The 14,294-nt window shown below is 40.9% G+C and overlaps 1 protein-coding gene across 1 annotated transcript in view; it reads left to right on the plus strand.

The window, feature by feature from the left end:
* Positions 1–14,294, plus strand: part of pcm (pacman) — a 668,873-nt gene that overhangs the window by 145,202 nt on the left and 509,377 nt on the right. The window contains exons 9-10 of the mRNA XM_067150369.2: positions 5,285–5,401; positions 6,459–6,664. Coding sequence (XP_067006470.2) covers positions 5,285–5,401; positions 6,459–6,664 — 323 coding nt within the window. The remainder of the gene's footprint in view (positions 1–5,284; positions 5,402–6,458; positions 6,665–14,294) is intronic.

The raw sequence follows: 14,294 nt of genomic DNA on the forward strand, positions 1-14,294 counted from the left end.
AGTAGTTTACAAGTTCAGATCATTCTGGCCTCCTGGTCTATTGCTAATCGGCTTCAAACTTCTAGGTATGGGCCTAAATAATTTGGGAGTGCTATTGTTTTTTGTCTGCTGCTGGCCCTGTGCACATTGTCAGAACTGTGCCACAATTATCATCTCTCAGATATTATTGCTGATTTTCCTGCACTCAGCCGTCATTGTCTTAATGCTCCATCCTGGAGCTGCATCCCTCATCCTGAGTAGCTCCATTATAAGGCATTAGCAGGTTTAGCACCATAAAGGCAGTTTGGCTTGCTTTCAGCCTTCTCCTTAGCAATGTCCGGATTAGTGACTGACTGCCACACTCATGTCTTTTGTGATGCAGCATAGTCTGTCTCTGAGCCACCCATTTGCAGTCAGGCTGTTTTCACTTCTCTCAGTGACTATGTTCAATGTGTAACCCCTACTCGTGTTGGCTGCTGCTAGTTTCCCTGGATGGAGATTGCCTCCTGCCGGCAGTCCTTCATCAAAGGGTCTTGCTGGATTGCCAGTAGATGATTCCTCTGGAGCCTCGGTGTCTTGGTTGCGGGAGGGTTTCTGCAGTGGTGACGAGTGGATATCTGGGTTGTCTTTACCGCTGATGGTAAAGACAACCTGACGTTGACATCGAAGAGCCTGTCATCTTCACAGCTTCCATCCTCAGGGCAATAGCGAGGACATTTGTAAGGCAATGCTTCCCACTGAGCATCAGGTTAGGCAGATCTCAGTGTTTTGAAGCCCTTTGATGGAGGTGTAGGCAGCCTCTCACTATATGTGCTCTAATGGTACAGTAAACCCCCTAATATCTTGAGTCCTAGCTGTTCTTTTTGTGCAGTGAATTCTTGCAGCGATTTGCCTGCACGCTGTGACATCTTTTCACCCATTATGCTGACTGGATTGAAGATGTGACTTACGAGCTTATCTAAATGGGCCTGGAAGCCTGACTCCTTTTCATCAATTATCTTAGAAATTTTATCTTACTAACACGCTGCTGATTAAAACTATTTTCTGACACCAGTTGTCTATTTTCTGACACCAGTTGTGGTAGGTTATCAGGGTCCTTTAGGTGGCTGCCAGCTGATGGTCACCATAGCATTCCTTGAGCGTCCTCATGATCTCCTTGTACACAGCACCTGGCTGGAGGCTGTATAGTTTCTCCTTCATTCAACCGTGCAGCCGAGCGATGAGGTGTACTGATCTCTCCTCCGGCATTCACCCATTATGCTGACTGGATTGAAGATGTGACTTACGAGCTTATCTAAATGGGCCTGGAAGCCTGACTCCTTTTCATCAATTATCTTAGAAATTTTATCTTACTAACACGCTGCTGATTAAAACTATTTTCTGACACCAGTTGTGGTAGGTTATCAGGGTCCTTAGGACTATAATTACTACACAGAGATGTAGTGTTTTGTGCTATCTACTTAATTTATTCAACCACTATTTAGAGTTCTCTTGTGTTTGCATTTTCCCTCAACTTACTTTTGACTTCTCTCTCTCTCTCGCTGTGCAAACACTGGCACATCACACTCCTGTTCTTCACACAGTTTGTCATAGCGCATTGTCATCATGACTGACCTATAGGGTACAAACATTAGTTTGTAAAAATTGGCAACCACACAATGTCCATAGGGTATTGAAAGTATATACCGGATGGTCCACCAACCCTTGTGATCTAGTTTTTTGCGTCCCTTCACATTTACTACAGTTCTGAAAGACTTCGGTCCCTCTCCCTAAACCGGGGTAATATAACAAGATGTGTGTTTATGGGCTAGAAGACAGCAGGAATTGTGAGCGCCACTATTAACTCATTATGGGTACCTTGAATGAACCCATAAAACGAGTATAGATACGTAGAACACGTACTTTAAAACAAGAGGTTGACGCACAGACTGGGGTCACTGTACTGTATAGGCTGGGAAGTGGGCGCTGTAGGTCAAGTATCGCAGTAGCTCACATGGCAAGCAGGCAGGGAGATATGTGATAGTGGACAGTGCTCAAGGTAGGAGGTTCGAATCACGCACGAGTATTTTTTTTAACAGCCAGTTGCCTGGGATGTGGTAAGGTTGTGTGCTTGATAGCTTCCAAGGACTGATTTGTTTATTTGACCCTGTAAAAGACCGTATGTATCGTTGCATTGGGTATGGTGCTGGGTTGGACGAGGATGAGGAAATGATGGTCTGTGGTCACTTAGCTACGTCTTGCATATTCTAAGCTTTGTAGACCACAGGTAGGGCAAAGTATGCCCCATTGGAACGATAACAACATGCAATGGCAGGTTTATTCACTACCTCAAAATGTATTCCAGCATAGAGTATGTGGATATGTTACTTACCTACGGAGAAACTAGACAGAATGCATACCAGGCACAACTTCTGTACCAAGAATGCTATCTGGATAGACCACAACTGACAGGCATGACATTTAAGAGTGTGGAAAGGTGCCTGCGGGATACTGCATCCCTGGGAAGGACATGGCCTGTTTGAGATCATCCCATGACATCTGCTGACAATGAAGAGATAAGAATTTCATATTGTTCCATATTGAAGTAAGTTCACTAATAAGTTGAAAGAAAGTATAAAATGGTTCAACCTTTCAGTACTATTAAACTAAGAAATGTAAGTTCACATTCTTATTTAATTAAAATTGGTACCAGTTACGACCAGTATTTTTGGTCATCATCAGCCGATCACAAATAGGTGTAAAACAATGCACAGATAAATAAATTGCGAAGTATAAAGAATTCTGTAGGTTGCTGATAATGAAGCACCAAAAACTTTAGGGAGCACTGTGCTTTGAAAGATGCACAGGTAAAAATATGAAGTTTAGATAATACTGTTAGATGCAGTTTATGAAGCACTATAACACACGTATTTATCAGCTGCAGTTTATAAGGCACTGTATAATTTTAAGGATATTGCGTGTCAGTCATGAACGTTAGTAAGACATAAGCGTTAGAGAGCACTGTACGGGTAAAAGTCCATAATCAAATACGTATCGAAATATAGTACTGAGCAAATTCTTGAAGAGTTCAATTGCAGATTATGAGACACTGTATAATTTTAGGGAATAGCAATGCCCGTCAATAGATCCAAAAATTATGAAGAAGTCGCCGATCAAATACATAAATATTCTATGGAGCAAGTTTCCGAAGAGTAGATCAGTACTGTGCTTCTAAAAGTATTAGAGAGCACTGTGTGTGAAGAAGTCCAGAATCAAATACGTATCTAAATGTAGCACGGAGTAAATTCTTGACTGCTAGTGCTAATTCCTAACATTATACAGTGGTTCATGGACAGCAGCTGAACTCTTCAAACATTTACTCCGTGCTACATTTAGATACGTATTTGATTCTGGACTTCTTCACACACAGTGCTCTCTAACACATCTAACTTCAGAGACTTTTAGAAGTGCTGATCTACTCTTCAGAAACTTGCTCCGTAGAACATTTGCGTATTTGATCGGCGACTTCTTCATAATTTTTGGATCTATCGACGGGCAGTGCTATTCCCTAAAATTATAGTGTCTCATAATCTGCAAGTGAACTCTTCAAGAATTTGCTCAATACTATATTTGGATACGTATTTGATTATGGACTTCTTCCCATACAGTGCTCTCTAACGCTTATGTCTTACTAACGTTCATGATTGACATGCAACAGTGCTTCCTAAAGTTTTTGGTGCTTCACTATCAGCAACCTACAGAATACTTTATACTTCGCAATTTATTTATCTGTGCATTGTTTTACACCTATTTGTGATGGGCTGATGACCAAAAATACTGGTCGAAACTGGTACAAATTTTAATTAAATAGGAACGTAAACTTACATTTCTTATTTTAATAGTATTGAAAGGTTGAACCATTTTATACTTTAACTTATTAGTGACAATGAAGAGGTCGTGTTTGACGCTATCCGCGTAACCCTCATACTAGCACACGGGCCATTGCACAGGAGACGAACATCAGATGAGTGACTGTTATGTGGATACTGCACATCCACTGGTTTCACCCATACCATCTGCACTCACACCAGGATCTCCTTGATCATGATTTTGATGCCTGGGTGGCATTCTGTCAATGGATCCTACAGATTGTGGACACTGATCCTGCTTTTCTAGCGACTCTCTTATTTATGGACAAAGCACGATTCCACAACAATGGATCCGTTAATTGCCATAATATGCATTACTGGAGTGTGGATAATCCCCATTGGGTGCGATAGACAGCTATTCAGGTGCAGTGGAGTGTGAATGTATGGTGTGGAGTCATGGGTGATCACCTCATTGGTCCCCATTTCTTTGAGGACATTCTGACCAGCCAATGCTATCTGCAGTTTCTCCAAGATGAACTACCACTGTTTTTGGGACATGTGCCACTCCTTGACCGCTGCAAGATGTGGTTTTAACATGACAGAGTTCCACTGTACGTGGCGGTGGTCATCCGGAACCATCTCCATGCGACGTATCCTGATAAATGGATAGGAAGAGGAGGACCTGTACCCTGGCCTGCCAGATCACCCGATCTTACGCCCCTGGATTTTTTTCTGTGGGGCCATGTAAAACAACTAGTGAACTGTATGCACAGGAACCAGCCAGTCATTTTCACCTTACAATATCGCACGCAGCTCTGTATCGGCCATGGAGGTTGTCAGTTCAAGCAGGTGCTGCGTTAAACATCGTGGATAACTGAAATCCTGTCACATGTTTCCTAGCCTCTATCAACCCAGCTCCATACCAATGGCCCTTTTCAGGGCCAAATAAACAAATCAGTCTGTGAAAAATACTGGCATTAAGTATCAATGGATCCTACGGCTTGTGGACACTGATCCTGCTTTTTTAGCGACTCTCTTATTTATGGACAAAGCACGATTCCACAACAGCTTGAACCTTCTAACCCTCAAGCACTGTCAACTATCACACATCATACTGCGCGCTAGCCATGTGAACTACTATGTGCTTCCGGTCTGTGCATCCACTTCCTGTTTTAAAGTTCGTGTTCTGTGTATCTGTACTCATTTTTGGGTTCATTCAAGGTACCTCTAGTGAATTAATAGTGCCACTCACGATTCCTTATGTCTTCTGGCCCGTAAACAGACATCTTGCTGTATTGCCCCGGTGTATGGAGAGGGACCGATGTCTTTCAGAATTGTAGTAAATGTGAAGGGGTGCAAAACTGGATTGCAAGGGGCTGGTGGACCACCCGGTATATACCCTGTGTATGTGCTGAGTTGAATCAGAACCAACATGTCTGTTATCTTGTTAATTACAGTTTAAAAACAAGGACTCTACAGAGACTAACGGTGAGGTGGAAGAGCCAATGGATGGAGAAGATCCTGCAGTCAATAATCCAGAACTAGCAGCTCTCATTAAAGCAACCAATGATATTGTGAGTAGTAGATGATAGTGCAAATATTTAAACTTGAAACATGCAGCTCTATTTCCATGATTGCAGCATTTACAATTGCTTCCATGTAACACAAAAATGACAAATTATTCTGGATGATTTTTTTAATACAACACCGTCAAGGCCAGTATAGTGCAGCACCCCTAGCCCTAGCTAGATGCCTGATGTTGGTTATTATCCAAGTTGCTAGTACTCATGAAAACTATACATTTTTGTGAAAATTATGTGCATAATGTCAGCCGGTAATCAAAACCTCATAGCTCCAAAATGGAAAACTTTAGAGGAGAGAGGAAAAAATCTTTCTAAAAATTTGAATTCTGAAGGAAATATGATTGTTTTGGATTTGATGATTGAAATACAGGTTGTGACCTTATATAGGGCTTTAACTTTAACCCAGGTTTGGAATAGCATTTCATATTGATTAATGGAACTACAGGGTTTTGGCTTTAGGATGGAGTTTCAAGGTTTTGAACGCTGGATGACAATAAGTCTTGACAATGATATTTGATAATGGACAGTAGCAAAGTTTCAGCAGTGCTGGTAGTTTTTAATCGACATTGGTCCCCTGGTTTGTGCAGGAATTACATCTCGCATAATTAGTGATCACTGCTGGGGGAACGTATAAGCTCCATACGCAAGGAGCTGGGAGCATGTATAACCTGAGTTGGGCTGAAGCAGCCAGCTGTGATGTGTTCTATAATCTCTAGCCATAGATAGCATTTTATGTGCTTTTGTGATATAAAGTTCGTCCATCATATATATTTCTGATAATTTTTGGTGCACGCTACCTGATTCTGTATTGGTTTTGCTGATTAGATTCCATGAGCTCAGCCACTTGTTTTGGCACTTCTATCTTCATTGGATTGTTCAAGCTCATTGGGATGACTTACATTGAGCTGCAAGTGTGTGACGAACGTTTTATTGATGGATTTCCCTTTAAATTAGAACTGTAATGTGGCAGTGCTGATAAGCATTGGCATAATTAGAAATTCGTTGTCTCTAATACAGCATATTTATTTCCTTACTGTGGTGTTTCCAGTTCCTGGATGTGCCATCTAGTGGTGATGATGACTACGAAGATGATGATGATGTAGTAGATCTGGGAGAAGAAGACTGCTTTGATTTTGATGATATTGATCGTGATCCTGATGAGTCAGATGAGGCGAATGCTATGTTTCTCACAGAGTTCAGTCATCACAAGAGACACTACTACAAGAGTAAGCTGGAGTACAGCAAGGTCACCCCGTGAGTAATATTTTCTTTGTATTTCACATTGTGCTTGTAGCTTACACTCTGGGTGCGAAATCAAACGGGACTCTCAAATTGTTTTGTTAAAGGTGGGCCGCTTAGCTGTTAGCTTGCGTTAGGGAGATGGCAGGTTCGAACCCCACCATCAGCAGTCTTAAAGATGATTCTCCGTGGTTTGCGATTTTGAAACCGTTTTAATTTTAATTAAGGCCTTGAGCGCGGACTTCCCGGTCCAAGCTCTTTCCTAATCCATCGTCTCCAAAAACCCATCTGAGTTAGCGCTAATACGAATGAAAAGAAATTGCTTACATAATTGACGTCAGGGAGAATATCTGCCCATAAAAGTAAGATAAATTGGCACAAGTGACATGGATCGCAAGACACTCCCTTCAACTTGTGGGGAAAAGAGGCAGAGGAAAAAGGAGAAACATTAATAAACAAAACAAAAAAGAAAGGCCTAATTTGAATGTTTTAAAGTAATGGAGTAATGGGAACTGTGTGCAATGAACATTTGGAGTCCTTCACCTCGCAAGACGCTATTGCTCACATAGGCACATAAAGCTGCGCATATTCAGTGGTGTAGAAATCATCAAACGTGGACAGTAGCTAACTGGCCTTTTCAAAAGTTGGCAGGTATGACCATGGGTCTCCTTTTTGCTATTTGTTTTACGCCGCACCGACACAGAAAGGTCTTATGGCGACGATGGGACAGGAAAGGGCTAGGAATGGGAAGGAAGCGGCCATGACCTTAATTAAGGTAGGTACAGCCCCGGCATTTGCCTGGTGTGAAAATGGGAAACCATGGAAAACCATCTTCAAGGGCTGCCGACGGTGGGATTTGAACTCCTGGTTGCGAGCTCACAGCTGCGCGCCCCTAACCTCCTAACCGCACTGCCAACTCGCCCGGTTGGGTCGCCTTTACTTGCGAGTAGTACCACTATGTTACGTACACAATAGGTTTGTGATTAGTAATGACAGTGTGTGAAACAGGGTGGATTTTATTACAGTACCTGTGATTAGTAGCACTATATGAGTGACACCATGGGTCTGCATTGCCTGTGATTAGTATTCACTATGTGAGGAACATCCACTGCCTGCTCGATCTGCATCCGAAGGCTGCTTGCATTGCCTGCTCATTACAACGTTTTAACATGGCACTAAATGAAACACTCAGTTTACAAATATTCACAGCAGGTGGCAGCACTAACCAGCTTCCTACAGACCTGTTGGAATGAAATAGCGGGAAATAGGGTAGTACTGTACTTGTTTTCAGTGTTGCGTGCCTTTCTGCAAATCAAAGAAAGTGAAACCAGAATGCCGTCCTTCAAGTACAGAATGGCGTCAAAAGTGGTTAAGTATTATATCCAGGGAAGGAAACAGCAAGGGAAGTAAATGGATTCCTTCTGACCATTGCGTGGTTTGCAGTCTACATTTCGTAAATGATGATTTCAAAGTGACCGGCAAGTCCTGGCCAGAGAGAGGGTGTTGCCCTCTAGGTGGCCCGCCCCACTCCTTCATGGTGGGGAATGAAAGCATTTGAATGAATGAATGACCAGCAAAACAAGAAAATTAAAAACAGGATCTGTACCCAGCCTTTTCCCTGATTATCCAGCTTATAAACAACCGCTATTTTCTGCGAAGAGGAAGAGAAGGGATTCAAGCACAGAGACGTCTAACAAGAGCTCTTCAAACATCATTTCAGAAAATGGTAAGCGTTATATAAGGTTTGAAGTATTACATACTAAGTAATATAATTTCTGGGGGCAATGGTACTGTTAGTGTGAAGGTACAAAACAGAATAATATGCTGTCATAGATTCCATTACGAGTCATTTGTTAGTAGTATAAAATCGTGTCAGTATACTGTTATTATTATTATTATTATTATTATTATTATTATTATTATTATTATTATTATTATTATTATTATTATTATTATTATTATTATTATTATTTATTACGCAAGTAGCGCCTATTTAGTTGTTTCGGTTTTACAGTTTTAGCTAAACTAATGTCAAGTTCTCTCTCTTTCTCTTTCCAGTTGACTTTCTGTTTGCAGATACAGAGTTAGGCCTAAATACTAGTAACAACGAACCGTGTAACGTTGGTTGTCAAGTTGATATGTTGGATGACAGCAGCATGGAAAGTCTAAAGAGAACAAATAAAAGGCTTTGTGTTGCGCTATTCAGAATGAAGAAGAAAATAATAGATCTGGAAGAAAAATTACACCGATCAAGTAAACAGCTTGAAGATTGTAATACGCAGCTCAAACCACTGAACATTACAAAGAAAGCTGCAGGTGAGGGTGTTGGAAAGGCCATTTATCTTCAAGATCAAGTAAATAACTTTCAGAACTGCGCCCAGTATGATCTGAAGAAACTATACGCCATTGTATTTGTTGGCGGATTGCTTCTCCGAAATGTTACGAGTATGGGCGGAGATCAGAATTAATACTGTCACCTTCACGTAGTACATTAGACAGGTATCTAGGGACAGTGAAGTGTGGAGCTGGTATTTTACCATTAATAAAGGAAAGACTGCAAGCAGAAGCAACTAATTTGAATGATCTGGAGGAAGTTTGCTCCCTTATTTGCGACGAAATGGCAATTAAAGAGCGGCTGCTATATAATAAAGGAGGGGACAGATTCTATGGATTGGTTGAAGCAGAGGGAGTCTATAACGAAGAGATTGGAATAAACCCTCAACTCGCCAACAGGTTGTTGTGTTTTGTGATTCATGGGTTGACGAAGAAATTTATAATTCCGGCTGCCTACTTCATGGTAAGGGCATTACCAGGACATGAGCTTTTCCTCCTGGTTCAGCAGGTTTTGAAAGCTATCAGAGAATGTGGTTTCTGTGTTATTCGTCTTGTGAAGGACAATCCTAGAACAAATACTTCAATGTTTAAGAAATTTGGTGATGGAGAATTAAATTTGTGTGTAGTTCATCCATGCAACGCCATGCGACAACTATATTTGTCTTTTGATTATTGTCATATTATTAAAAACATCAGATCTCAGTTTCTTGAGCATAGTATGGCAGATAAAGGCGACATTATCACTTCATCTTTCTGAAAGGAGCTGTATCGTCTCCAGAAGAATCTCAGGGTGAAACCGGTCTGGAATTTTAACAAGGAAGCACGTTGAACCAAGTTCTTTTGAAAAGATGAATGTACTCTATGCTGTGCAAGTGTTCTCATCACCAGTCACAGCAGCTTTGCAGTCCCTGATGGAAAACTCATCGCGCCTGACGGCAAGAGTCAATTTTTTCGGAGGCTGGTCCTACCATACAATTTATGAAATCGGTGTAAAAATTCTTCAGTGTCCATGACACCAGCGATTAAACACAGCACTTGAGGCAAAATAATCTGGACAAAATGATGTTCACCGAGCTCGATAGCTGCAGTCGCTTAAGAGCGGCCAGTATCCAGTATTCGGGAGATAGTAGGTTCGAACCCCACTATTGGCAGCCCTGAAGATGGTTTTCCGTGGTTTCCCATTTTCACACCAGGCAAATGCTGGGGCTGTACCTTAATTAAGGCCACGGCCACTTCCTTCCCACTCCTAGCCCTTTCCTGTCCCATCGTCGCCATAAGACCTATCTGTGTCGATGCGACGTAAAGCAAGCTGCAAAAAAAAAAATTCTTTTCTCCAGCAGACGAGCGTCTCCAGTGGCTGAAAGATGATTTCTGTCAATATCTTGAAGAGATACAAGAAGCTTCCAAAGCTCTCAATAAAAAGGGACCTATCAAAGAAACACATCAAGCTATTATTTTTACTGCTTTATCTACTTCTTCAAGCATTGTTCATCTTCTACAGAATGGATTTTTTTATGTGCTGACACAGGTCTTTTCAGGAGATCCAGATGAAGCCATGTTTATTGCTATAAGAATGGGAGGAGGGTGCAATGAAATGACTGACTCCCGGGCTGTTCAGAATTCCATAAAGAGAGTTCTGAAATCCAGTACTTTAATGTCCACCGATAGTGCTAACGTTATCCACAAGCAAAATTCAAAATTTTCTGCCTCATTATCCTCTCCTGGACTTCACGAAACAGAACCAGTGTTGCTCCCTGAGTATGTACTTGATTTACTGGAAGATGTTCATGAGCCCCCTGAGTCAGTGTGTGTCACTTTGGAAACTGCTTCCCAGGCATTTGTGTGTGGTTATTTAGTACGTGTAATCGAAGAAAAACAGAATTCAGCACGTGCTTGAATAAAGTTTCCACCGCAGTAAATGCATCCCCATTGATGAACTTAATCAGACAGTCGGATAGAGGAAGCCTGCGCTGTCCCCAGCAACGATTTATTGGCCTAATTATGGGGCTACAGAAATTTATTGAGGCGGCTCTATCGTACTGCAAGAAATCTGCAATCTGCTCCAGACTGTAAAAAACTATGTTCTACCTTCTTTGTGCCAGTGTAATGTTTTAAAGTGTTTTAATAACAATAAGCACCAGGTACTTGTGTCAAACTGTGGTGGCCAAATTCGTGAAACCGCTACTTAGTAATGTAGGGAAGTATCACACAGACAAAGTTTCCAGGTTTTATTGTTCGTCGAAACCTCTTTCTCGGAAAGTCCTGAAGCTATAACTCTCTAGAACGCCACTTTATACGTAAAATTCTTTAATTTTTCTGTTACTTTCAGATTTTAAATTTTGCTTGTATGCTTATCTAGTTGTATTCACGCGATAACTGGGTACGTCTGGTGCTGCCATCTAGCGGCAGATTGTTTGCAAGTCGTGTTACACATTTGAATGTGGAATGAGCAGGCAGTAAAAGCAGCCATCAGATGCAGATTGAGCAGGCAGTGGGAACACCACGGGATAGTACGAGTCCTTGTTATTAGTACACCTACGTGAAGAATACCATAGGTTTGCGTTGCCTGCAAATTTCGCCGCAATGTGAGAAACACTATACAGTAGATCTCAGGTCTGTGTTAGGTGTGCGTATTACATTACCTGTGAGTAGTACCATAATGTGTGGAATACTGTGAGTCTATGCTACTTTTGATTAGTGCTGCAACAGGACAAATACCATGGTTCTATTTTACTAGCGATAAGTACCATTATGAGGGGCTGATGACCTGGATTTTGGACCCCTTTAGACAACAAGCATAATCGATTCAGGATTATGCATTAGAAGCAGTCCCTTGTTCAGTAATACTATTGTTTTACACTAGTTTCAGGGAATGTGGGGCATTGCAAGTGATAAATATCATTATGGATTCGTATTGAAGATACTATATGTAGGATGCTAATTAGTTTATATCACCTATTCAATACATTAACATTTTTAACAATTAGGAATTTATCTTTATTTCCATACGAGACATGTTTCGCCTTTCATTGAAGGCATCATCAGTCATAGTACTATCTCAAGGCATAAATCAGGTACCTGATTTGTATTTAAATTATAATTACTAAAAAATAATGTTGACATATTATAGTAGGGATAGTCAATGAGAAAAACAATGTTCATTGATAATAAGGATACCAGCATATCAGCCGTTGGCTGTTAATTACCAGTTGTGAAGGATAACAGTGTCAAAATGTTAGGGTATGTCTTACAAAGGTTATATTAACATTTTTACAAGGGGGCAGTCTAAGGAAAAGATACAAGTGACTGGCACCAATACATAAGACTACAGTGTATTTAAGAGTGTCCAGCAGCAGTGGTCCGACATGAAATATTGACGTTACACTGTCAGAAATGTTAGGAAAATAATTACTAAATTTCAATGAGAAAACAATGTTCATTAATAATATAGAGTTAAAAAGGATTATATTAACATATTTACATGGGAGTAGTTTGGGGAGAAAGGATACAAATTGTCTGGCAGCAATGTGCATAACTATAATTTCTGCTGTTGGTTGATGATCACAATATTGACAAGGACTACACAGTTATGCAGCAGTGGTTTGACCTCCATTCATATTATTTGGAATGCTAGGAAAAATATTCCAGTATTTTTTGAGATTGCTAAATGAGACTCCCTTAGGAGTGTAGTCATTACTGAAAGCTGTCTGGTTAAGTCCCGGGTTCGTGAATATGCTCCAATAAGCAACGGCGAATTTGACTGGTGTGGAAGGAAATTTGATTGGGTGTCATAATGTTTAGGCTTAATTTCGGTGTAGTTGAAAAGAAAGGTCGTTAAGTACATGGTGCATTGTGAATGGCAACAATGACGGCTGTTATTTGTTGATAATAGTTGTTTCAGGGAACATGTTGCGGGGATAGAATCACTCGCTTAAATTGAGTTTTGTTAACTTCTTGATAACTTTTTGAATGCTATGTAAAATATACCAGCGTGAGAATGGTTGATGAGACTTTAAACGGAGGTATTGTTGTAAGTGAAAACATTTAGAACATCAGGACAAAGTTTTTGTTTGTGATGCTGGCCTCGTGAAATAGAATGGAGTTTATATTTGGCGTAATCCGCAGTGGAGGGATCAAATGTGAAAATACACTATGACTGAGTCGGAGGAAGCTCAGCTAGTATCCCGCGCATGTGTTTGTGCGGAATAAGGATAAACTCTTGATTGTTGAAAATTTTAATGTATTGAATAGGTGATATTATAAACTACAGTAAAACCTCGTTAATTCGAAGTCATTGGGACTCAAAAATCGGACTTCGAATTACGTGATTTCGAATTAACCGCCAATTCGCAATTGAGAAGTACCAACCCTCGCTGCGTTACAAAATATTCAAAGGCCCGTTACTGCATGCAGTTAACCTTGATTAACAGTTTATACCGTTCCAAATGCCTCGAAAAAAGAACTATTTCCAAAATGTATCCAAGAAGGTGCATTTACAGTATTGAAATAATGCACTTCGATATCTCACTGACAAACATAACCTCACGCAACGAAAGAAAGAAAGAAAGAAAAAAAAAAAAGCACGATTCAAAGACGAGAAATCTATGCTGGCTCCCATGTGCAAGTACTTTATTCATTGAAATACTATACTGTAAGCATTTTAGATGCCTTGTATTTACACAGAAAGTGCCCGATGTCCTTAAAATCGAACTTCCCTGTGACCACCGCCGTCTCGATCCTCCTATACTGCCTGCTCTATGCGAGCCTTTTTGCGCCTACGCTGCGACAAAATTTCTCCGCTAGATGGCAGACATAGACGCACAATGTTCTAAACTTATTCTAATGACGACAGACTACAAAATAGTGATGGGACATTCGATTCATTTTACTGAATCGATTCATTTGATTCCATTCATGTTACTGAATTGAGACAGTGATCTGATTCATGGCTCATTGGTCACCGCTCCTACTGCATCTGTGTAATATGTGCTGGTAAGACAGCAGCAACAGCATTCAGTGCTCGCAGCTGCCATCTGGTCTTCATACTATGAACTCCTTTCTTCGAAAAAATGCTAGTTACTCTAATACATCGAAGGTTTCCGGTGACGCAGGGTGGCAAAGGTTAGAATTGGGAAGGGAGTAGCCATGGCCTGAATTAAGGTACAGTCCCAGCATTTCCTGGTGTGAAAATGGGGAAACTACGGAAAACCATCTTAACGGCTGCCGACGGTGGGATTCGAACCCACCATCCCCCGAATGCAAGCGCATAGTCACGCGATATTAACCGCACGACAACTCACTTAGTCATTTT

The sequence above is a fragment of the Anabrus simplex genome, chromosome 6 (genome assembly GCF_040414725.1).
Source record: "Anabrus simplex isolate iqAnaSimp1 chromosome 6, ASM4041472v1, whole genome shotgun sequence".
Classification (NCBI taxonomy): domain Eukaryota; kingdom Metazoa; phylum Arthropoda; class Insecta; order Orthoptera; family Tettigoniidae; genus Anabrus; species Anabrus simplex.